The following is a 26,567-nucleotide window of genomic DNA, read 5'->3' as shown; positions in this document are numbered from 1 at the left end:
TGAGATGGAAACTTTAGTTTCTATATCTGTGGTCTGCAAGTCTAGTTTCTTTTTTTTTTTAAGATTTTATTTATTTACTCATGAGAGACACACACACACAGAGAGAGAGAGGCAGAGACACAGGTAGAGGGAGAAGCAGGCTCCATGCAGGGAGCCCGATGTGGGACTCAATCCCAGGACTCTAGCATCAAGCCCTGGGCCGGAGGCAGGCGCTAAACTACTAAGCCACTCAGGTGTCCCTGCAAGTCTAGTTTCCTAGTAAGATTGTAAACTTCTTGTGGGAAGGGACCATGCCTTAATTATCTTTGTATTTATTCTCACAGCATTTAGCAAAGTTCCATGCCTGCTCTTTGGCATCACTCTGATATAAAATATTACCAGTAAATTTTCCACCACTGAAAGTCATTGGAAAGCCTGATGCTCCTCCAGCAAAATCACTCATCATTAGAGCAACCTTCTCAGGCAACCTTCCCCCATTGGGTCTGGTGCAGTCCACTGTATTAAGTATCTTATGACCTATGGAAAAATAAAGTGGCATGAGTATTCAAGGTGAAATCTTGGACACCATACAGTTTGAATTCCCAAGCCAACAAAGTCTTCCAAGTCTACAGTCTGACTAGTTTGATTAGAGAAGCATCACTTATGTTCAAGGAAAAAGATGAGTAATATTTGAAAACCTAAAATCTTCAATAGTATTTTTTGATTTTCAAGTGAATAGATTCATCCTATTTGATTTGATAGGTTCTGGATGTTCCGTGAGGACAATTAGCTTGATCTCACTCTATTATCACAGATAGATTACTCTCCTCAGTCAGCTATTTCTAGATGTTGAGCCCAAAGAATGCAGGAGAACAGTGACTGAATCAGTAGGAATCTCTCAACCTTCCACAAATTCCATTCAATGATTGTTGGTGCAGTAAAGCCATCTTCCCACATGAAAGGCAGAAGCCCATGCCCATGATTATATTACATGATATTATTTCAACACAAAAGTAAAACATTTGTCAGAATGGCTAAAATAAAAAACACAAGAGGGGTGCCTGGCTGGCTCAGTTGGAATAGCACGTAACTCTTGATCTCAGGGTTGTGAGTTTGAGACCCATGCTGGGTGTAGAGATTACTAAAAAAAAATAAATAACCTTAAAAAAAAGAGTCTGTTTCTAAAAAAATAAAAATAAAAAGCAAACAAGAAACATCAAGTGTTGACAAGGCTATGGAGAAAGAGGAACCCTCTTGCACTGTTGGTGGGAATGCAAACTCATGCAGCCACTGTGGAAAACAGTATGGAGGTTCCTCAAGAAGTTAAAAGTAGAACTATCAATAGCACTACTGGGTATCTTCTCCTAAAATATAAAAACAGTAATTCAAAGAGCTACATGTACTCTGATGTTTATAGCAGCATTACCTGCAATACACAGACCATGGAAGCAGCCCAAGTGTCCATTGATTGATGAATGGATAAAGAATATATATATATATATATATATATATATCCCCAATATATTATTGGAATGGATCCCCATATATTATATGATAGCCAAATACCATACGATTTCACTCTTATGTGGAATTTAAGAAACAAAACAAATCAGCAAAGGAAAAAAAGACAAAGATAAACCAAGAAACAGACAACCTATAGAAAACAAACTGAGGGTTACCAGAGGGGAGGTGGATGGGGAGATGGAGAAACAGGTGATGGAGATGAAGGAGGGCACTTGTAATGAGCACCAGGTGATGTATGGAAGTGCTGAATCACTAATTGTACACCTGAAACTCATGTTAACACCAGATGTTAACTGTATGGGAACCAAAAATTTAAAAAGACATTTATTCAATAAAGGCAGTTTGAAGGAATTACTATATGTGAAATACAAAATATCTGTTGCCTTACAAAAGAAGCTTTGCATCTCTCATTACATAGACAACGTTACTGTTAATATGTTCTTTGGAAAGATTATCTGAATGATAGCCCATTTTTCTAAGACAAGGATGGAACATATTATATTCCATGGGAAGTGAAGATGGAAGAAGATGAACATAGGATGAAATTTCAGATGGCTGTTATCACCCTTCTTTCCAGGAGCATTTTTCTCTTTCATTATTGATGAGGGTGAGAAGGTACCTTTATACTCCACAATAATGCAAGTGTCCATCTCAGGATGAATGCCATCCATCAAGATCATGAATCGAAGATTTTTGTCTACCTGGAATTTAACAATAAAATCAACAACTGTATGTCAATTCGGCTTTTAATTTGGTATTGGAGAAAGTTGTCAGCTCATCTGGAAAGAAATCCTTCATTCAAAACTAAGATTTATTATCCTGTACAGTAGAATTATATCATTGGTAAATGAGGAAAAAAATCTTTTAGGTCAAATAAAGGTTGTATTTACAAAGTGCTACATACAGACAGAATAGGCCATTGTTTCTTTAATCTTAAAGTAACTACCTCATCTACAATTCAACCCAGAAAGCATAATTGGAAAGTATAGAAAAAACCCACATATATCTGACCTGCTGCCATATTCCAAATGGCACTACATTGATATTAGTCAACTGGACACCGCTTTGATTCAGATTCCAAAATACAGGTCTTTCTGTGTTTCCAACATAAATGGGAATATCTGGTCTTCTCTCAGCAAGCTTCTTTAGTGTCGGGTAGCTAGGATTAGAAGGATAAAATGTTGAAAGGTGAAAGAATCAGATCATCTAGTAGAAGAAACAGTTTGCTCCTTACACCAACATGTTGATCAAGAAACAAGGAATTGAAGAAACACTCTCATCAGAGTTCAAAAGAAGGGTTGCCTTTGTTTTGTTTTTCTCAAGGCTGACTATAAAGGAGAAGGGGAGTTTCCTACAAGATTTCTTTTTTCTTATTAGAATATACCACATCCCATGGCATGGTATGTCAACCAGCATGCAAATTCTATCTGCTACACTGAGCTGCTTTGAGTAGACATAGTTCTAACAGAAGGTGCAGGGTGGAAAAAGTCATGTGGAGGTTTCTGGTAGGTGAAGTTCTCCATGATTTTCATTTTTTCTCATTCCTCATGTAGCAGCTCCCAGGAAGACAAAGACCTGGTCCATAGGATGAGGAGAACCTGTGCGCTACCCACCCCTGTGGGAAGTTTTTCAACTTTCAAAGGTCGTTAGCCACACTTCAGTGTGTAGAATAAAGTAAAGGGGTGGTGGGAATAGGGGAAGTCACGTAAAAAAATGTGGTGGATTTCTGTTCAAGGGAGGGTGCGCTGTGCGTTTTTATATTATGTGTTTGTAAAAGACACATCAACCCATTGTTTTATGTTTCCTAAAAGCAAAATATTTGTGACTTTTGTTTTCTATGGGAGTTCTGTGTGCCACCTGCTGTGGACCATTTTCTTTGCCTAGTGATGAGTGAACTGTGTTCTTTGTCTAAATACTGAGTTTCAGCCCTTTGGTTTGGTTTAAGTATCATGTCAAGTGCAAACTTAAATTCCTGCCACTTAGCTTTGTTTATTAAACTGAAGTTCTCTTAAAAAAAAAAAAAAGAAGAAGTCCTTACAGTCCTTACAGTCAGTTACCAGTTAGTTAGGTAACACAGTCAAATTAATGTAGAAGAAAACAACATTCAAGATTTGTAGTAATCCTGAATCAGTACACAATTAACCATCCACGTATTTTCAAATGCCTACATTAGATTAAGTCAACCTTTATTTACTGAGTTTTCATTACATTAAAAAAATGATATACAACTATGGGGTGTGGCAAAAACATGAATAATAAACAAGTAAATAGGTAACCATTATATGTCGAACATAGTGCTAGGCACTTTCACGTGGTACTTTGATTCTTACCATAAAAACCTTCTGAATTTTTGTTTTGTTTTTATAAGTGAGGATATATATTCAGAAATATACAACTAACAAATAATAGATTGGTATTCAAAGTCAGGTTTTCCAGATTCTAGCCCTAGTGCTTCTATTAGAAGGCAATCCTCGACTCTTATGCACTGCCTGATTTAAGGCTCACATTTGTACACAGAGTACAATGTCAAGGGAAATAGTTATTTAATTGTAAGAAAATGTCCAGGGAAATAGTTATTTAATTGTAAGAAAAGCATGCAGGGCAGCCCAGGTGGTTTAGCGGTTTAGCGCCAACTTTAGCCCAGGGCCTGATCCTGGAGACCCAGGATTGAATCCCACGTCGGGCTCCCGATGCATGGAGCCTGCTTCTCCCTCTGCCTGTGTCACTGCCTCTCTCTCTCTCTCTCTCTCTCTCTCTCTCTCTCTCTCTCTCTCCCTCTCTATGTCTATCATGAATAAATAAATACAATCTTTAAAAAAAAGATATTCAAATAAGTAGAATCCGGGGATGGGGAAAATCAGTAAATTTTGTTCTTTAAAAACAAAGGATTTGAAAAACAAACAAAAAAAGCTAATTTGAGAAGTCAAAGATTCTTTGAATGTGCCCCCAGTCAGAGTTCAGCACCAAAATCTTCTATTTTAAAGGACACGGGAGTTAGGATAAACTACTCTAAAATGGATGTTTATTGTTTTGTGATTTTTTAAAAAATCGTTGACAATTCATACTGGCATTTATTAAAAATCATCTATTACAATACCCCTCCATTTACACAATAAAATCACATTTCTTTGACTAAAGACTACTCTCTAAGGACATTGGCTTTTCCCCTTTGTTTTTTTGAGTGATACCATTGGTAAATGAAAAGAAAACCATCTTCCATTTTAGCTCAGGTAAAGACTGTGTTTATAGAATGCTGTATACACACAAAACAGGCCATTGTTCCTTTAGTCTTAAAGTGACTACTTCACCTCTGTTTGAGGACTGGTGTTTTAATGCCTGACAAGTTCACCCACATGAGTCCCTGAAATTAAAATTGAACTGGTTTGTAGGGCTGTGGTTGTGATATAACAGGACAAAATGACATGAAAATTTCTTCCCTTACCTTAAATTCCATGTATATACTGAATAAACTGTCATTAAGACTTCAGGCAAGTGCATTTGTAATAGACACTATCGTGCAATCACCTCATACATGTTATACTACTCTTTGTAGACAAGCTATATAAAATTACTACCATGTATCACTGTTATCACAGGATGCATGAACCCAGAGTTCTCAGAAACTCAGGGCTGTGCCAGTTTAGTTCCAGGACATTGTGTGTGACAGAGGTATCATGCAGTGGACAAGTAGATTTTTCATCATAGTACCACAATATTAGCCAATTTGTAAGTGTGCTGCGGGTAATTTGTTACTAAACCAATAAATTAAGTTTTTTTTTCCTTACAAAAAAATAAATGTGAACATATTCATGTCCTAGAGATCTCCTATGCTTGAGCAGAAAATCCAAGGGCCAGTCAACCAGGAAGCAAAACCTATCATCCCCAACCATAGACATTTCTATCAAAGGACCTCTCCACATGTGACCTCTGTCATGTAGGATCACAGAAAAAAAAAAGTTGAAGTTACTCCTTTTATAGCATTGTGGGCATTGCTCTGTGTTTATATTAAACCCAGCAGCAGTGATACAAACTTCTCAACAAGAACAGAACCGCTCCTGTGATTAACCAAGGGGTTCAGAGTGTGCTCCCCGTCTTCTCTAAATAGTTCATTTGCAAATGCGTGTAAATTCTTCTTTCCCCCTCCTCTCTGATTGCCTGGGTTGGGGAGGTTTCAGTTCCTATTTTCAGTATGGATAGTTGGTTTCAGTGAAGGGTTGGATGAGGTTGACTCAGGCTTAAAAAGCGGGGATCTCAGGGTTATGGAGATGCTCTAAACTCAGCAATTTGGCAAACCACAGCAACCTACTCCTGCAAGCTAAGAATGGTTTTTACCTTTTTAAAAGGGTTGAAAAGATCATCAAAAGGTCATATGGTATTTTGTGACATAATGGAAATTCTATGACATTCAAGTGTCATTGTCTATGAATAAGACTTTATTGAAATGCAGCCTTATCTAAGACTGCCTTTGTGCCACAACCACAGAGTTGAGCAGGTTTGACAGTGACCACACGGCTGGTAGAGCCTCAACTATTCAACCTCTGGCCCTGTACAGAAAACGCGAGCAGACTTCTGCTACAAATGTTGAACTGAGAAAGGAAGTCAACTCTGACGATCCTTCACTGCAGACTTTTACCACATGGCTCAAGAGTGGGAAGTGAGAGGATAGGGAGGGTTGTTAACCCCTGCTCTTCCTCCCCACAATGGTTCCTTCCTCACTCTGAGTGGTATATAAAGCTTGAAAGCTCTGCTAAAAGGAGGCTATGCAAATATAAGGAATTATCTGAATTCTTCTTCTCCTCACCATCCCAACTGAACCTAGCCCAAAGGGAACAGTAATGGCAAAAGCACCACCGCCCTGTTTTCTTCCTAGCAGAGTGCTCAGGACTTCATTACCTGAGATGGTCCGAGTGCATATGACTGATGTAAATTAGGTCTGCCTGGCACAGCCTCTCCAGCCAATCAGAGGGAGGCTCGTGCAGCAGCCACCATCCCCGGGCAAAGGCAGGACCTATTAACCAGGGGTCGAACACCATCCTCTTGTCTCCCAGCTTGAGGTCCATACAGGCGTGAGCGAGGTATGTTATCTGTTGGAAGACAGTGAGATCAAATAATTGAATCATTCGTTAACCAGCCAGCAACAATGAGCTGAGAGGTCTTGCTGCTTAGCCTACTAGCCAACCCTGGAGAACTTCGCTTCCAAGAATGCTCAAGGCAAGTAGGACTCCAGGGAAACTCCGCGAAAGTCTTTATATGGAATACAGCTCCTGAGACCCATCACCCCTTCTTTAAAACAGAAATTCTCATGGCTGGTTTTAGGTGTCAAAACAACTGATTTTCCTAATTTGCTCTATTTAAATTAGCTCCTAAATGCTTATTTACAATCTGCACTGCAGAATATCCTCCGTGACCAGTCCTCAAGGGCACAATTTATAAGGGAAGGCAGAGAGGTAATGTCAGACACCTGGGGAGTTATATGCCAGAGTGGCTGTGAATAGGCAAGGAATGGATGACTCCCCTTGAGTTTGGATGGGTGGGCACACCATGCTGCTTCCTCTTTTCTTCTTTCTTTCTTTCTTTCTTTCTTTCTTTCTTTCTTTCTTTCTTTCTTTTTTTCTTCTTTTTCTTCTTCTTCTTCTTCTTCTTCTTCTTCTTCTTCTTTTGCAAAACATTTTATTCTTTACAGGGAAATTCTGTGTTTTTAATTAAATCCTATTATCCAACATAAAGTACATGCTTAGTTTCAAGACTTCCTCTTCTAAATTATGTAACTTACTCAATATGTCAAGGTCTTCTGGGAATGGCTATAAAGAGGCACAGAGACAGACACAGAATGGGAGATTCCAACTCAATTCCTCCCTCCTTTCCCATGGTCTGACACATCCACAGCAAACAGGAAGTACATCAAGAAGCAGAGATAAGGTAACAGAAACTCTGGTGTGGAAAGGCAACAAAGAGGGAGAAGAGAGGCCAAGGAATTCAATTCTGTTTTATTATGCCTGTTTTAGCAGGTTCCCATTTGTTTTCTCAGAGAAGTTAATGTCCATTTTTATAAGCTTCCCAAATATTCCAGAAAAATGAATTGACTGTTTACCTCTCCCAAACTGCCAAACTGTTTCCTCCATAGGAAATCCTAAAGCTAGGAAAATTTACAAAAAGGTTTGTAAAAGATTTTAGGGCATTGTGCAGAAATATACAACTAGCCATCTTATCTGACAGCAATCTGATATCAAAGGTAATTTCCAAACTTCCTCCAATACTTTGGCATGACTCTCCTTTGGGAACTCCTTTATTCATGGCTTTTTGGTTTTTGGTTTTCTTCTGAATATATTTCTCTGAAATTCCTATCAAGTTCTGGGGGTTCCTAGGAAATTTGCTTAATAGTTCAGAATAACTTTATTTCATGTCCTAACTAGCCACCTCAAAGACTATTCAAGGTAATACAGGATGTAAATATGTATATCTTCATTTTATTTTATATATTTACATATTTAAATGGACATCTTAGTTTTATTTTTGTTTTTAAGAATATTATAATTTTATTGTTTCCTTACCTGTACTTCTCCAAAAGCCAAATGTTCTGGAGCTCTGGGTTCTGAATCCCAGGGGTTAGGAGGATTCAGTTCTAGAAGTAAAAGTCCATTTTCTTCATCCATTTCAACAACTGGAAGCAAAAGGGAACAAATATAGATTCACAACAAACATGGCTTTGAAAAAAACATCACTGAAATAGAAATGCATGGCCCAGGTACACAGAGTACCAAAAGTTAAAGGGATATCAAAACAAAAGGCAATACTCATTTGTGTCAAACAATATCTGCCCAGACAAGAGCTTAAGACCAACACCAACTCATTTCTTTATTCATATTACACTTAAGGAACTCACTGAGTCAGAGACATAGACACACAACAAACAACTTCATTACAATCAAATGAATGAATGATAGAAATCAAATGCTATGGGAATGTACGGGAGGGAGCACCTAATCTGGTTGTAAGGATCAAAGCAGATTTCAAATAGGAAGTAATGCTCCAGCTAGACTTGAAAGATGAGGTATTTGGGGTAAACAAAACAATTATGATGTAGTGAAGCCAAAGGGGTAACCCAACAGCATGTACAAAGCTGTGGAGATAGGAGAGCTTGATATTCACAAAGTGACCGGTAATTTAGGACCAAGGAAAATAGTATTTGAGGCAGGCAGGATGGGCAGGTAGCCAGAGTAGGTCACAAAGGATCCTGAACAGCGTATGCTAAGAATGAATTTGGATTTTACCTTGTGGCAATGAGGAGCCAATGAAGAATTTTAAGCAATTGTGGCAGATGTTACTGGTGGCCTGCACAAAATCTATTCTCTCCTTCTTTCTTATTGTTAGCATCCTAATTTTTTTTTCTTAAGAGTGGTGGTATATGTTATCTAAAGGTCATGATTTCCCAGCCCCCCACCCCCTGCAATTATGAGTAGCCACAAACATAGCTCTGGGCATTGATGGAGGTCGCTGAACCTCTCGCGTAGGACAATCCCTTATGACTTTCTCCTCTTCCAGATTCTGGAAACTGATCCCCTTATCCCTGTGGTCCTAAAGATGGCTAATCCAGTTGCTATCAACATTAAGTCACTCCACTTTCTCTGTGATTCTCCCATAGCCACACCTTATAAAAACCTCTTCGTGAATACACCCTCATCAAATTATCCTAATTTGGGGATGCCACCTGTTTGTTTTTGTGAGTCTAACTAAAACAATAATTTAAAATATTACACTGAAACCCTAAATTCAGAGGGGTACTTACTTCTGAGGGATGAGGGTGTATATGATGTGACCAAGGAAAAGTATATAAGATCTTCCCTTGGTAATCTTTTAGGTCTTAAGCTGGATGTTGGGCACATAGGTGTTCACTCTATTATTTTTGTAGCTTTTAAATATTGCTTAAGAATTGAATAAAAGCCTATTAATATTTTCTTAATAATTATCAACTTATTTAATAGTGAAACACAATTGGCTTTCTTAATAAAATTAGAAATGCACAAAGGATGCTTGATCATACCATTGTTACTAAACCATGTTCTTGAAAATGCAAGTGGTAGAATAAAGATATATCTTATTATTATCTCCAGGTTATGTGGTTGCTGGAAGATAGTGTCATGAAACAGAACATTGGCTTTCGAAATATCTGAGTTGGAATCCTACCTGTGCTGCTTATTATCAACATCCTGACCTGTAGAGTAGGATTACAATGCAGACATTATAGGGAGTTGTGGGAATTAAATGAGATAATAGATCCTACCTAAAGTGTCTAGTACTATGCCTGGTACAGAGAGGCATTTAATAAATAACTGGGACTATTATGGTAATTATTGTACCTTCAAGGAATGAAGGGGTAAAAAGAGAGTTCAGCACTGAACAAACCAAACTACATACTAGCAAATACCAGTTAGAAAATACTATAGTGGGGTGCCTGGGTGGCTCCAATGGCTAAGTGTCTGCCTTTGGCACAGGTCATATCCCAGGATCCTGGGATTGGGCCCCACATTGGGCTCCCTGCTCAGTGAGGAGTCTGCTTTTCCCTCTCCCTCTGCCTCCTCACTCCACTCATGCTCGCTCTCTCTCTTTCTCAAATAAATAGATAAAATCTTTAAAAAAAAAAAGAAAGAAAGAAGAAAGAAAGAAAGAAAGAAAGAAAGAAAGAAAGAAAGAAAGAAGAAAGAAAGAAAGAAAGAAAGAAAGAAAATAATCTGGTATTATATGAGAGACTCTCAGAAAACTCCTGCATTGATACCCACTCTGAAGGATTCTCCTTCTTCAGAATTTTTCTCCCCTAAGAGAAACAGAGGAAACTAATAGTCTGTAATTCTTAACTATTATTCCAAAGCAAGCACCATAAGGATCTCTATGTCCTTTGCACAAAGACAAACTACATATATGCAGAAAAGGAAAATGTAATCCCTGCCAACTCCCTGCATCTATCAAGCAATGAAAATGTGGTATCCTTATTTTGACCTCACAAACTGACAAAATCTGGGTTATAACTTAATATTTATCCAGAAGAACAAACGAATGGAATTCACTAAAATCTTTTTATAAGGAAGAATAATGAAGAAGAATTAAAACAAAAACATGTTAGGAAAACTGTAACAATTAAATCATTGATTATTGTCCTAAAAACAGCCAAGAAGAGGATCCTAATAAACCTAATTTGATAGATTTAAAAGGGAGAAGTCACAAGCTGGAGGGAAAGAATGCGCTGAAAAAGAGTGTCATGGCAATCAGTTAGCTAAGTAGCAAAGAGTGTCATGGCAATCGGTTAGCTAAGTAGCAAAGAGTGTCATGGCAATCGGTTAGCTAAGTAGCCCTGTTGATCAAAGACACAAAGAGAAGCACCCAGGTGGTGAGAAACTCTAATAAAATAGAATATCAAAGGGAGGACAGCAGAGTTTAACAGCAGTAGAAAATGACTCCAGTGGAAACTCTGAATAGATGTAAGTGTAAAATGAAAAAGTTCTAACACCAAAGAAAATTAGCAAACGCGTTTGGAAACTCTCAGCAGCACACCTGGAAGACAAATGGAATTTAAAACAATGATGCTGTCTTTGCCTCAAATGAGAGAAGTCACAAAGACTGAGCAAGCCCTGAGCTGTTCAGTATGAGGAGAAAAGGCATACTCATAAGCTAGTTGGTGGGAACAAAAATTGGTCCATTCCAAAAGGTGGGTGGTGGTGCAATGCATCTGAAAGAATGGATGGAAGGGAAGGGCTCATTCATTCATTTAGGATCTCAAGTGAAGAGAAGCATGTTCATCATATTTTTAAGTTCATGATACTTATATTTGGCCCAAAGCTCCTCTCTTATTTATTTATTCCCTTTATCTCTTTCCCACATTCACTGCCTTCTCCTCTACAGGCCACTAAAGGTGTTTGTGCAAAATTATATTATATTGTATGTGTGCATCCTTCATTTATATGAATGATATTGGGTCTCTAGTCTCTTTCTCACTTTTCTCTCTCAATACTATGTTTTTAGGATTCATTCATGTGTACATCTAGTCTGTATCTTCTAACTGAAGTTTAGTATTCCATGGTCCACCACATTTTAGCAATTCCCTCTCCTGGATGTTGACCCCTAGATTCTAACACAATGAGACTACTTTGGGATATCAACAGGAATAGGATGGATGGATCACAGTGTATTCAGAAACCTCCTTGGGCTAATCGGAGTCTGATTACTCTCCAGAATGGCTGCACCAGGCACACTCCCCCAAATGTGGATCTCATTATCCCTAAATATCTGAACCTTTGGCATCATCTCGGGTTTAACTCTGTATCAGTCAAAAGATGTAAAGTAACACCTCATTACTTTATTTTGCAGATTTCTGATAATGAGTTTGAGCATATTTTCATATACATAGAGCCTTACTGGGAATTCTTCTATAAAATGCTAGTTCATATCCTTTCTTCATTCTGTAGTGGGTTTCCTATTTTTTTCAAATTTTTATATTTATTCATGAGAGACACACAGAGAGAGGCAGAGACACAGGCAGAGGGAGAGGCAGTCTCCCAGTAGGGAACCCGATACGGGACTCCATCCCCTGACCCTGGATCACTCCCTGAGCCAAAAGCAGACACTCAATCACTGAGCCACCCAGATATCCCTTCTTTTTTTTCTTTTTCATTTTTTTTTGTCAATTTCTTCCTATAGGCTGGATAATACTCCCTTGTTGGTTATAAACATTGCAAAGTAATCTCCCAAATTGTCACGTGTCTTCTAACTTTGTCCACAGCATCCTTCATTCACCAGAACTCCTTAGTGGTGATAAAATCATAGTCCTTATTTTTTTTGTTCCTTTAAGCTGCACTTTTGAAGTGTCGTTGGAAGAGTCAGAAAGTGCCACCAATCCCTAGATCACAAAGATATTCTCCTACATTTCTTCTGTTACTTTTATAGTGCTACCTTTCTCATTTAGGCTATTAGGTTATGTAAAGCCTATTTTTATGTTGAGGTATGAGTTTTTAGATATGGGTAAAAGCATTCATTAGTTATGTCCTTTTGCCAGTCAGTAATTTAACTATCTTATGGAAATGACTCCAAATACAGAGATGCTCTTAAGCACAAGCATGATAGGTTAATTTAATTTTTATTTTAAAGTTTTTATTTTAATTCAAGTTAGTCAATATAAAGTGTTACATTAGTTTCAGGTATATAATACAGAGATAACAGCTGGTGCTCTTCACCACAAGTGCCCTCCTTCACCTCCATCACCTATTTCCCCCATCCCCCCACCCACCTCCCCTCTGATCAAACCATCAGTTTGATTTCTATAGTTAAGAGTCTCTTTGTTGGTTTCTCTCTCTCTCTCTCTCTCACTTCCCTTTGCTCATTTTTTTAAGTTCCACATATGAGTGAGAGCATATGGTATTTGTCTTTCTCTGACTGACTTATTTCCCTCAGCATTATACTCTCTAGCTCCATCCATACCATTGTATATGGTAAGCTTTCATCCTTTTTACAGCTGAATAATATTCCATTGTGCATACACACACACACACACACACACATATATACATATGTCTTCTTTATCCATTCATCTATCAATAGACACTAGGCTGCTTCCATAATTTGGCTATTGTAAGCAATGCTGCAACAAACATAGAGGTGCATATATCTTTTCAAATTAGTATTTTCATATTCTCTGGTAAATATCCAGTAATGGAATTACTGGATCGAATGGTTATTCTATGTTTTATTTTTTGAGGAACCTCTATATTTTTCTCCACAGTAGCTGCACCAGTTTTCATTCCCACCAGCAGTGCATGAGGGCTACATCTTCTCCAACACCTGTTCCTTGTTGTTTTGATTTCAGCTGTTGTAACAGGTATGAGGTGGTACCCCATTGTGGTTCTGATTTGCATTTCCCTGATAATTAGTGGTATTGCACATCTTTTTATGTGTCTGTTGGCCATCTGGATGTCTTCTGCCCATTTTATTTGGATTATTTGTTTTTTGTGTGTGTTGAGTTGTGTAAGTTCTTTATATATTTTGGATACTAATCCTTAATCAAATATGTCATTTGAAAATATCTTCTCCCATTCTGTAGGTTGACTTTTAGTTTTGTTAACTCTTTCCTTTGCTGTGCAGAAGTTTATTTTGATGTAGTCCCAATAGTTTATATTTTCTTTTGTTTCCCTTACCTCAGGAGACATGTCTAGAAAGAAGTTGCTAAGTAAGGCTGATGTCAAAGAGGTTGCTGCCTGCATCCTCCTCTAGGATTTTGATGGTTTCTTGTCTCACATTTAGGTCTTTGATTCATTTTGAAATTGTGCATTGTGTAATTTAGTAGTCCACTTTATTTCTTCTGTATGTTGCTGCCTAGTTTTCCCAACATCATTTGTTGGAGAGGCCATCTTTCTCTCATTGGATATTCTTTTCTGCTTTGTTGAAGATTAACTGACCATAGAGTTGTGGGTTTATTTCTGTTTTTTTTTTTATTCTGTTCTATTGATCTCTGTGTCTATTTTTGTGCCCACAGTTTTATTTTAGATGACAAAAAGTAACACTACAAACAGCCTAAATTCCAACAACAGGGAAATGGCTAAGGAAGTTATTTAAGTTAGTATTTAACGTAAACATACTTCCAAATTTTGTATGTATAGAATCTGACATAATATGACTAATGTCATAATACTAATAAAAGAAAAATACACAAAAATAATATATAGAGGGGCACCTGGATGGTGCAATTGGTCAAGTGTCCAACTCTTGGTTTTGGCTTGGGTTGTGATCTCAGGGTCATGGGATCGAGCCCTGCATCGCAGTCAGTGTTCAGCGAACAGTCTGCTTAAGACTCTCTCCCTCTCCCTCTACCCTTGCCCCTGTGCACTCTCTCTCTTAAATAAATAAATAAATAAATAAATAAATAAATAAATAAATAAATCTAATACATATATATGCATATATATCAAATAATTATAATTATTATAAAAGTATGCCTAAAAAGATGACTGGAAGATGGAACAACTAGATAGAAGATCAGCAAAGAAATAGAAGATTTGAACAACATTATACACCAACTAGACACAACAAACATATACAGAACACCCCACTCAACTGTAACAGAATATACACTTGTCTCAGCTACATGTGGAATATTCTCCAGCACAGGCCATATGTTAGGCAATAAGGCAAGTTCAATAAATTTGAAAAGATTAAAGTCATATAGAGTATGTTCTCTGACCACGATGAAATGAAAGTAGACATCAGTAAAGGAAGAAAGATGAGAAATTCACAAATATGTAGAAATCAAGTAACAAACTTATAAATACAAATGGTTTAAAGAAAAAAATCACACGAAAAATTAGGAAATACTTTAAGATAAATAGAAACAAAAACATAACATGCCAAAATGTGGCCAAAACTGTATAAAATGAAATTTTTACCTGTACACACCTATATTAAAAAACAAAGATCTTAAATAAAGAACCAAACCTTCTACCTCAAGAAACTAGGAAAAGAAGAGCAAACTAAACCCAAAGCAAGCATAGGGGAGGCAGTAATAAAAAAAATTAGAGCCAAAATAAATTGATAACAGGAAAACAAGAGAAAAATCAATGAAAACAAAAGTTAGTTCTTTGAAATAATTAACAAAATTTACAAACTTTTAGTTTGACTGACCAAGAAAAAAAAAAGAGGAGACTGAAATTACTAAAACCAGGAATGAAAAAGGAGACTGATTTACAGAAATACATATATTTAGATAGATAGATAGATAGATAGATAGATAGATAGAATACTATGAACATTGTATATCAACAAATTATATAACCCAGATGAAATGGAGAGATTTCTAGAAAGTAACAAATTAGCAAAACCAGCTCAAGAAGAAATAGAATATCCAAGTGGGTCCATAACAAATTAACAAGATTGGACCAATAATCAAAAAACTTCCCACAAAGACTAGGTAAGGCCCCGATGGTTTCACTGGTGAATTTGACCAAATGTTTAATGGAGAATCAACACCAATAATTCACAAACTCTCCCAATAAATAGAAAGGAACACTTCCCACCTCATGGTATGAGGGTAATATTACCCTGATACCGAAACCAGACAAAGATATCACATATATGAAGCACCTGGTGGCTCAGTGATTAAGCACCTGCCTTTGGCTCAGGTCATGATTCTGGGGTCCTGGGACTGAGTCCTGTATCAGGCTCCCCGCAGGGAGCCTGCTTCTCCTCTGCCTATGTCTCTGCTTCTCTCTATGTGTCTGTCATGGATAAATAAATATCTTTTTAAAAAAGATATCACATATACACAAATATAGACCAATAGTCCTCAAGAATATAGACATAAAACTCCTTAAAAATATATTAGCAACTACTATTTAGCAATATAAAACATAATTATTACCATGACCAATTGGGGTTTAGATGAGGTTCAATTTTCAAAAGATATAAGACTGGCTCAATATTTGAAAATCAATCAATATAATACATCACATTAATAGAACAAAGGAGGGAAAACTACATCATCTTCTTGATGTAGAAAAGTCATACAACAAAATCCAACAACCTTTTGTGATTAAAAAAAAAAACTTCTCATAAAATTTAGAAGAAAACTTCCTCAACCTGCTAAAGGGATCCAATAAAACCTCCTGGTAAACATCATACTTCATAGTGAAAGACTAGATGCTTCCCCCTAAAATCAGAAATAAGATAAATGTCCCTTCTTGTCACTTCTACCTGGAGGTTCTAGCCAAGGCAACTGGCCAAGAAAATGAAATAAAAGGTATCCAGATTGGAAAGGAAGAAATAAAACTACCTCTATTCAAGACAACATGATCTTGCATACAGAATAATTCAAGGAACCAACTAATAAACTATTAGATCTAATAAATGGGTTCAGCAAGGTTGTAGGATACAAGGTCATATAAAAAGATAAAGATATCATTATATGCTAGCAATGAACAATCTGAAAATGAAGTTAAGAAAACAATTCCAGAAAAAATAAGTGGGAAATATCAGAAAGGGAGACAGAACATGAGAGGCTCGTAACTCTGGGAAACGAACTAGGGCGGGGTGGAAGGGGAGGTAAGCGGGGGGTGGGGGTGACTGGGTGACAGGCACTGAGGGGGGCACTTGATGGGATAAGCACTGGGTGTTATTCTATATGTTGGCAAATTGAACACCAATAAAAATAAATTTATATTAAAAAATAAATTTAAAAAATGAATTAAAAAAAACAATTCCATTTGCAATGGCATCAAAAATAATAAAATACCTCAGAATAAATTTAACAAAAGTAGTACAAAACTGATATCCTAGAAACTATAAAACACAGTCAATAGAAATTAGAGACAACTTAAAAAACAGAAAGGCATCCCATAGTCATGACCAAAAGACTTGTATTGTTAAGATGGCAATAAGCCCCAACTTATCTATAGATTCAATGCAATTCCTACCAAATTTCCAGCCCCTTTTTTTTCGTCCTCGAAATTGGCAAGCTAATCCTAAAAATCATATGGAAATGCAAGGCACTCAGAAAAGCCATGACAATCTTGACAAATAAAACAAAATTGTATGATTCACATTTCCTGATTTGAAAAACTTACTACAGAGCTATAGTAATCAAAACAATATGCAACTGGCATAAGGATAGACATATAGATCAGTGGAATAGAGAGTCTAGAAATTAACCTTTACATTTATCAACTAATTTTCTCCAAGGATTCCAAAATAATTCGACAGGGAAAGGCTTAGTCCTTTGACAAACAGTATTGCAACAGCCAGATATCCATATGCAGGAGAATGAAGTTGGACCTACACCTCATACAATGTACAAAAATTAACTCAAAATGGATCAAAGAACAAAATGTGAGCTAAGAACTATAAAATTAGAATAAAACACAGAAGTAAATTTTATGACCTTGGATTAGGCAATGGTTTCTTAGACTATTAGTCTATTTGTATGTCAGCCTAATAAAGTATATTAGTATATTAGATTTAGATATTCTAGGCCTACCCTTTCTTAGACACAAAGGATACAATTTACAAAGAAAAAATAAATAAACTGGACTTCATCAGAATTAAAAATATTGTGTTTTAAAGGACTGCAGTTCAAATGTGAAAAGACAACCCACAGAATGGCAAAAAAATAATTGCAAATCACATATCTAATAACTTGTAGACTTGTATCTCTAATGTACAAAGCATTCTTGTATCTTAATAATCAAAGGACTTAATTTTAAAATGGACAAAAGATCTGGATAGATTGCTCCAAAGAAGATAAATAAATATAAATATAAAATGGCCAATGAACACATAAGGAGATGCTCCACATCATTAGTTATAAGGGAAAGGCAAACCGAAGTCACAGTGAAATACCTTTTCATACCCAGTAGGATGGCTATAATAACAAATATGGACAATGACAAGTGTGGGTGAAGATGTGGAGAAATTGAAGCCCTCATACCTCAGTGGCAGTAATAAAAATGGTACAGTGTTTTGGAAACCAGTTTGGCATCTTCTCAAAAAGTTAAACACAGAGTTACCATATGACCCAGAAGTTGTATTCCTAAGTATATAAACAAGTGAAAACATGTCCACACAAAGATTTGTACACAAATGTTCATAGCAGTATCAGCATCATACCAAAAAATGAAAACAACTCAAATCCATCAACTGATGCATGTGCACATGAAATGTGGTCTCTCCATACAAGGGCCATAATCATAACGCACAAGCCCTGAGAACACAATGCTGAATGAAAGAAGCCAGACCCAAGGGCCATGTATTGTATTATTCCAAATATATAAAATATCCAGAATAGGAAAATCCAGAGACAGAAAGTAGATTAGCGGTTGCCAGGGGCTGACGGAAAAGGGGAATGATGAGTGATGACTAATAGTTATAAAGTTTCTTTGTGGGGTAATGAGAATGTTCTGAAATTAGATGGTAGTAATGGCACAACACGTGAAAATACTAAACACCCCTGGACTGCACACAGTAAAATGCTGGATTTTATGGTCCATGAATTGTATGTCAATAAAAAGAAGGAGGAAGAGGGGGAGAAGAGGGAGGGGTCGGGGGAGAGGTAACCATGGTGAAGAATAGAAGGAAAGATAGCAAAGCAGAGGCTATCCTGGGTGATGGGAGTGCCGATGAGGCCTTTCTTCCCTTTACGTCTCTACCTTTGTAATTATGACCATCTATTTTTTTTATAATAATGATAATTACAAAACCATCTCAGCTTATATCCCAAGGTGGGACTGCATGTTGCTTCCTTTTCTTGGGACATGGTATGAAATCACCACAGTACAGGTAGCACTGGGCGGAGTAGTGGGCTCTGTCAAACACAATTTCCATTCTCATGCAGTCTCCTCACTTGATCAAAGGCCAAACTTCACTGGGGCCTGTTGCTCCCAGTCCTCCGCTGACCTTGCTGCCACCTGCTGCCTTGCCTTTCACAGGTCAGGGCAGCGAACTTCGGCCCTCAGCACCAATTCCCAGCTCATCACTCTGTTTTCCGATTGACCCAACTTCCTACTGGGTGGAAAATCCCTCCTTCCTGCTTCTGTGGTCCCAGGCTCAGGGGACATATGCAGATTATCTGAGACCTCTATGTACAAATAATCATACTCTGTGTACCAAGTGCCAAGAATTTAACAAATGTTCACTTGGAGAATTCTTACAACAACCCAATAAAGAAATTGAAATCACATCCAAAGTCACTGAATTGTGTGTTTGAGCATCAGGATCTGAGCCCAGGCTGTCAGGCCCTGTGTGTCCACTCTTAACCATTTTGCTACCCTGTCTCTCTGTCGGTCTTGTCCAAAAGACAAAGGTTTTATAAAAGATCCTAAGGACCTATAGATATCTAGGTTACACATTCATGAGGATGATAGTGTACAAACTGTAATAGTGCAAACCATTGATTCTTATCAGTTTTCTGCCAAATTAACTTTACAGTATTTGTACAGCACATGTAACCAGTTCCTGATAACAATGTGATCTATAGGCTTTCTAGACTAGGTCAACCAACATGGGGTGGGGCTTACTGACAAAAGAAGATGGTAGTCCAGACATCCCCTTCAGGGGCATGGGAGGATAAGTTTATGGTTAAAGAAATTAGCAACTCCCCCAGAACAGCATTCTACCTTCTTGGGAGTGAATGGAAAAAACATGCACCCTAGTCAGTGACCCCTCTACTCATAGGGGAGCTGGAAGATAGCTGTGCAGGTCAGAGTCTTCTTTAAAAAACGATTTGGAGTTGGTCTCACTAAGACACATGGGGAAGAGTAGCCCTGATATTCTAAACCATATATATATATATATATATATATATATATATATATATATATATATAAACCTTTATTTTTCTTTATAATCAGAACTATTGTTTTAGTTTCCTCAGTATCACTTTTAAGATATGCTAGAGTCATTGCTCATGTTTCAATTGTTTCCTTTTTGTTTTTCTTATATATAGTATTGCTTCTCCTCCTCCTCATTCTTAAGAGACAGCACAGCAGATAAGACTTGGAAGGTTGTGGAACTGAGGCTTCTAGGTAGGGGCTGATAATCCGGACCAGGATGGAACAATAGCCCCCAAAGATGTCCACATTCTAATGCCCAGGAACTATAGATTGATTAGGTTATATGGCAAATGGGAATTAAAGTTGCAGATAAAATTAAGGGTGCTAATCAGCTGACCTTAAAGTGGGTAGGATATCCTGGATTATGTGGGTGAGCCCAATATGTATGTCACAAGAGTTCTAAAACCTGGAATCAGAAGACAGAAGAATCAGAGGGAGATGTGACCGCAGGAACAATGGCCATAGAGAGGCAAGGCTTTGACCATGGACAAAGACAGCCTCTAGAAGCTAGAACGGGCAGACATGGATCCTCCTCCAGAGCTTCCAGAAAGGAACACAGCCCTGCTGACACTATAACTTTAGCAGCAGAGACCCATGCTGGCCTTGATCCACAGAACTGTGAACTGGTCTATTTGCTTGGTTTTAAGCCATTATATTTGAGGGAATTTGTTACAGCGGCAAATAGGAAAGTAATGCAGAAAGCATTGCTTCCCAGATACAAGGGAAAGAACCCACCACAGGGAGAGTAGGTCACAGTGCTGTATGCTAGTGAGTTTGGGTACGCTGATAATGGCAAGTGACCCCTGAATCAAGCCACATGGAAAGCTCTGGCGACCTTGACAGGAACCATATCTGTGCTATGGAAGGACTGAAACTCCACCAGGACACCTATTCCAAGGGGGTCCCCAGTTCTAGGCGTTAGAGGAATTGGAATATGACTTAACCAGGGGACGAAGGTCTAGTAAGGCCTTCTGTGAACACCAGACTGTGTGTGTGAGCATGCACACACAGGGGCTAAGAGCCAAGGCCACAAGTGGTGATCTAGGACAGAGAGGGACACCCCCCGCAGGAGTGAAGCGCCTAAGATCACCAACTCCAATGCTATCTCGAGCATGAAGCTCTCTGTAATCTCCCAGTCTGATAAAATCTGTTCATTATTCCTGTAACAGTCATTCTGAAACAGTGTTCCTAACACATTTCCTTTTAAGGATTGTCATAAGTGACTTTTTCTAGGGAAAAAAAAACACAATTTTAATAAGTTAGAACAGAAACACACTTATTACTATGACTGAGCCCTTCTTACTCTATATAGGCTTCCTGCGATAGGAGGAAGCAAAAAAGCAGATGTGGAGCCAGCTGACTGAAAATCAGACATAACTTGTAGCCTTTTATCAATGCCCAAAAGAGCTGTGCAATTTGAAGTACTTAATTTCCCAGCTAAAAACGTGAGCCTTTATCATAATTATTCGGAGGATCATGTATACGATCATCTACCTTCTGTGTCTTCACAGAAAAAATATTCTGAGGACCATTCTACAGTACACAGTATCTATAAGACCTGTCAGAGCTTCCTTGATCCTAGCTGGTCACAGGCTTGTCTCCGCTCCACTTCCTCTAACATCATCTCATTTACCCTGGCTCTTACTCATCTTTAGATCCAGTACATTTACCCATGCTTGGTTCCCAACAAATATGTGCTGGACAAATGAATAAATGAAGGGAGCTTTTGGAGAAATCTTGTTTGGAATTTACAGTTGTTCATTCTATTTTTAAGAAGTGGGGGGCATCTGGGTGGCTCAGTGGTTGAGCTTCTGCTTTCAGCTCAGGGTGTGATCCTGTGTCCTAGGATTGAGTCCTGCCATGGGCTATCTGCAGGGAACCTGCTTCTCCTTCTGCTTATGTCTCTCCCTCTCTCTGTCTCTCTCATGTATAAAAAAAATAAAATCTTTAAAAATTAAAAAAAAAATTTTTTAAAGTCTAACTCTACACAGTTTAAAATCAGAATATATCCAAAGCTTCAAGTGTAATTAAAAACAAGCTGACATAAAGGATCCTAGGAACAACAATAGCAGAACATATTTATTAATACTGATGGTATTTACCTAGTTCATCTTGACAGAAGCTGCTTGGGGGGTTGATATACTTCATGGTGCTCACATCTAACTTCCAGTTGTGTTTTGTGCATCTAACAGACCTGCATGGGGAAAACAATTGTACTTAGGTTTGTGAAATGGTAAAAATGAAATTAATCTTACCATGCTTAAGTGCATTATTTTGCAGTGAAATTAAATTAGGTGCTTGAACACCAACTATGTAAAAGGAAAACCATTAGGAGATAATACTTAATAGCCAAGGAAATATATAATCATCATCAGTAGGTGATTTTGAAAAGGCAGATAAAAAAATAAAATAAAAGTAAATAAAATAAAGAAGGAACGAATTTAAATTCCACATCACAAAATGACACGTGTCAGACGAAGATCAACAGAGCCGAGAGAATAAAGTGGCCTTTGGTTCACTAATTGAGCTCCAACTGGAGCCAACACAAGGGAGGAAAGCAGTAATAAAGGCGTGTCTCTGACTTGACCTCTACCACAGTGTACTAAGCTTTGGTTCAGCTCAAGTTTTCACTTTTCAAAGATAAAGGATTTTCTTATAGTCTAAAATTTCAGGGCATGGTCACCAGATAAAATAATGCCCAGTTAAATATGAATTTCAGATAAATAGCAAATATTTTAAAAATACATCTCATGCAGTATTTGAGAGATGCTGAAAATTTGCTGTTAATCTGTCATTCAAATGTAACCGAGCATTCTGCATTTTCCATTTGCTAACTCTGCTAAATCTATTCCAAAATGAGAATCAGACTGTGACAAAACAGGATGTAGAGTGACTTTTTTTTCTCCTTTTCTTACCAGAGCGTTGAAAGGGGTATGGTAGTTGGGGATGGGGTAGAAACAGTTCTATTTTTCTCAGTGTTTCTAGTGAAGTTGTGTGTGTTTTTTTTCTTTAACAGTTAAAGAATTAAAAAACAACAACCAAGTATGTCTCACACCGGAAACACTCAGATATTTTTAACTAAAAATATCCGTTTTAACATGTAAGTGAACTAGACTGATTTTTTTCAAGCTTCATCCTATCTAGAATTTTAAAATATTTTTTTTCTAGAAATAAAGCAAAAAGCATCTGCCACACTTCGATTTATGGTGGATTATTCTATGACATCACCTTTCTTATCAGTGAGTAGCTGACAACCCTCCAAAAATTGAGAGAGAACATTACAGATGCAGCTCTTCCACATGCTGGGCCATTCGAGAAGCAACCTAGCAGGACCTGGAATGCTCAGAAGCGGCAGCCAAGCGGGAGAAAACAACAGCTTCACACGCAAGAGAGGGTGTAAAAAATTGTCGAGCTTAAGAAACAAGAGCCACAGCTTATAAGGGCTACTGATCTGGGTTGTATGTGAAGATTAAAAATGCCTGAGGTGGAGAGAGGAGAAGAGGTAGGTCAGCATTCTTGACCACCTCCTGGTAGTGAGTGATTTTGCTGGTGAATCACTGCACAGAGAACTGAGTAGAGCAGCCAAATTTGGAGAGGTGGCTGGGGGAGAGCCCTGCAGAAGTTTCTCTGGGGACTCGGTTCCAACAAGTAAATGCTTGGGGAGCTGGATCTAGGAACAGAGGGGGAGGAGATCTGGCTCCCTGTGTAGGAGAGCTAAGAGGGCTCGGGGAGGAGGGGTTGGAGGCCCAAACACCATAAGACATTTGTCCAGGTCACTGAACTGGTAGGCCTGCAGCTGGCCTTCTAACTGGGGGGGGGGGGGGGGGGCAAGATTATGCTCTCCATCACAAAGCTGTAACATTCCTTAAATGACTGGCTAAGTGGGCACTTTGTGAAGGAGAGGAGGGAGGGGAAGAAGAGAAGAAAAGCAGAGTCTCCCAACTGCAACAGTCACAAGACTCCAACAGCTGTGAGTGCCAGAAAAAGGTCACCTGCAACAAAACCACACATGTCTGAGGTCCCCCTCACTGGATCCACTGAGAAAAGGGGAGGGAATCAAGATAGAGCTGTCAGCAAATTATTAAGAAGCGGTTCTTCTAGAGCAGAGCTGTCAGCTAAAAGTCTATTCCATGTAATACTTGGAACACATTTATACTAAAAATAGGCTCACTGTTCATCTGAAATGCAAATTTAGAGGGAATCCTTGTATTTTAATTTTCCCAACCTAGCAACGTTATCTGAGGAGCCAAGCAAGCTACAGACGCAACAGTGATTAAGACTTTAAAAAATCTAACAATATGGAGGTTGGGCCCTGAGACTGAATATTCTTTGAAGCAGAATGGTGCGCAGCCGTGAGAGCATCCTCACCTCTAGTGTGGCTTTCTGTACAGTCATAGCAGGCGCTTTGGAACTGCTGCCCAGCTCCATCTGGGTATGCTAGCCCTAAACTGTCCACAAGTGACCTGACAAGACTGACAACACACAACACAGTGCAAGGAAAAAGCCCAAGATGGGCATGTTTGAAACCACACAGGTCAACTTAGCATGCACAAAACCACCCTGCTCTGTCACTGCCCTTATGCCATGGAGGTATGAGTTTAAAAGGCAGGTTTAATCAAGGGGCCGGGGCCTCAGCACTGGTTCTTCCAAGAAGTGATCAGAAGAGCTGCTGTTCCGGGCAGGTACTGTTGAGGGACTTTTACTTTTGTTTATTAATCACAATGAGGCTGGCCAGGGAAATTGTACCTGCTCTCCGGTAGGGTCTGGAAAAGTGCCCCAACCCAATACACACACTACAGGGACAATGGGATGAGACCTAGGGGAGGCTTGAATGTCTGAATACAAAAGCAGGCCAATGCACAAACACTCACTCACACACATAGACACACATGCCCTAAAGCTTCAGTGTCTATCAAGCTAGAGATAAATCTCAGAATTCTCACAATAGAAATGCACACTAAGAGGTGCTACACTTGTCCTTGGGGTAGTTTTGGAGGCTTGACCCAGGCTGGGGTGAAAATTAGAGGAGAATTAAGAAAAGATCATAACATTTTGTGATCAGAAAGATGTCCTAAGTGAGCACAAGTAAACATTACCAATTTACTAAGGGGAAGTGATTTGTTGAATGATTTGCTTAAAATTTCTCGTGAGCACATTTCCTGCCCAAATCTAGCTGTAAGAAGGGTCTCCAGTGAGAAGGCAAAAGAAGCCGTCAGTACCTTCCATCTAAATCCTCGATGTCTTTTATGAACAGGCCTCCTTGATGCTTGCACATATTCTTGCATGCCCGCAGGTGATTCTTATTCTTGTAGAGGATGTAATCTTTGCCAGTGTTCTTATTTCGAAAAAAATTGATTCCTTCCTTCAGATTGGCAACTTCAATGGGTGACAGATGCAAGAGGATCTCTGTTGTTTGTTCAATGCTACAAAGAGGCAGACCATTGGAGTGGAAAATCAGTAATGTTAAGTGTTGAGAGATAATCACTTGGAACTGACAGCTCAAAACCTCTTCTTTACTACAATACTTTTAAGCCTCTCCCTCCAAGTATCCAGGCGTGGTGGCTATCTGATGGTGCACTTTCTGCCCTCCTTTATGTGTAGGACCTAATTGCTGAATGTGGGTCTCCGCCTTCCCAGAGAATGAAGAAAGCCCCTGTTACTTGCCTGCCCATAGTCTGCTGCTGCCTCTCCCCGGGGGATGTGGAAAGGATGATAGTGGCTCTCTCAGCTTCTGTTGCTCATTTGCTCTCACAAAGTGTACAAGGGAGAGTGTGTACCCCAGCTCACTATCAATTCCGTTGAACCACTTCCTCCCTCTGCCACACCTCCTTCAAAAACAACTCTATTCACCTCTAAAAACCCCCTGCTCTCCCCCACCTCTGTACTCTAGCATTTGGACCTGATGCTTCTGCCAATGACAGAGTTCCTCCCCTTTTGCCGCTGAGGGTCACACTTTAGGTTCAAATATAACTCAGTCCCTTCCCCTCTGCCCTGCCCTCACCTTGGTTCAGAGGCTTGCCTCTGAAGCTATCCCCAGGACAAGTTTAGCACCTCTTAATGTGCATTCCTATTCTATAAAACATTAAAACCTCATGCCCAGCAGGATGCCCTGTTTACTTACATGTAGATGCTTTTTAAAATAACCTCTATCTTCTCCATGTTTCTCTCCCCATCACTTAGCAGACTGCCTATCCCAGGGTATGTCTTTACTAACTAGCTGTTTAATGAATTAACCCTCCCACTGTACTTAATCTGAATAATTTACACATAAAAGAACATGCCAGCAGCAAAAGAAGCATTTGACTCTTTCAAATTTGTTTCAGACCCCAATTTCTAAACAAACTCTATTTATGATGCTACTCTGAAGCATAAGAGAATATAATTTTTGCCAAGAGAAGTTCTAAAATATCTTTTTGCATATGTTACATATATTTTTGCATGGTATGAAATCTGGGTGCATGCTGCTTAATCTTACACTCCATCCCAAACCAAAAGTGGTCAAGATTCCCTTCACGTATTAACTTAAAACTGATTTAGCTCAAGTACATTTGTGGCATTTTCACTTTCATTTTAGACATTCTGCAAATTTCTTAAATGGGAAATAAAAGTAATTTTTAAAAACACACCAAGATAGAGAATAATAGGAAAGCTATTTCCAAGTTTAAACTGATAAAGTATAGCTATATAATTAAATATGATTCACTTTTT

General features: G+C 38.4%; 1 protein-coding gene across 1 annotated transcript in view; it reads right to left on the bottom strand.

Annotated features, from left to right (window-relative positions):
* The window catches only part of LOC129508061 (cytidine monophosphate-N-acetylneuraminic acid hydroxylase), a 64,493-nt gene extending 39,209 nt beyond the window's left edge, over positions 1-25,284 (bottom strand). The window contains exons 1-7 of the mRNA XM_055322960.1: positions 25,079-25,284; positions 21,962-22,053; positions 8,055-8,164; positions 6,397-6,587; positions 2,515-2,662; positions 2,123-2,204; positions 379-516 (exon numbers count right to left, since the gene is read on the bottom strand). Coding sequence (XP_055178935.1) covers positions 379-516; positions 2,123-2,204; positions 2,515-2,662; positions 6,397-6,587; positions 8,055-8,164; positions 21,962-22,053; positions 25,079-25,134 — 817 coding nt within the window. The 5' untranslated portion in view covers positions 25,135-25,284. The remainder of the gene's footprint in view (positions 1-378; positions 517-2,122; positions 2,205-2,514; positions 2,663-6,396; positions 6,588-8,054; positions 8,165-21,961; positions 22,054-25,078) is intronic.
* Between the last annotated feature and the right edge of the window lie 1,283 nt (positions 25,285-26,567).

This window comes from Nyctereutes procyonoides, unplaced genomic scaffold (assembly GCF_905146905.1).
Source record: "Nyctereutes procyonoides isolate TBG_1078 unplaced genomic scaffold, NYPRO_anot_genome, whole genome shotgun sequence".
NCBI classification, from domain to species: Eukaryota; Metazoa; Chordata; class Mammalia; order Carnivora; family Canidae; genus Nyctereutes; species Nyctereutes procyonoides.
The sequence above is the reverse complement of the archived record's forward strand: the minus strand, read 5'-3'. Positions and strand labels throughout refer to the sequence as shown.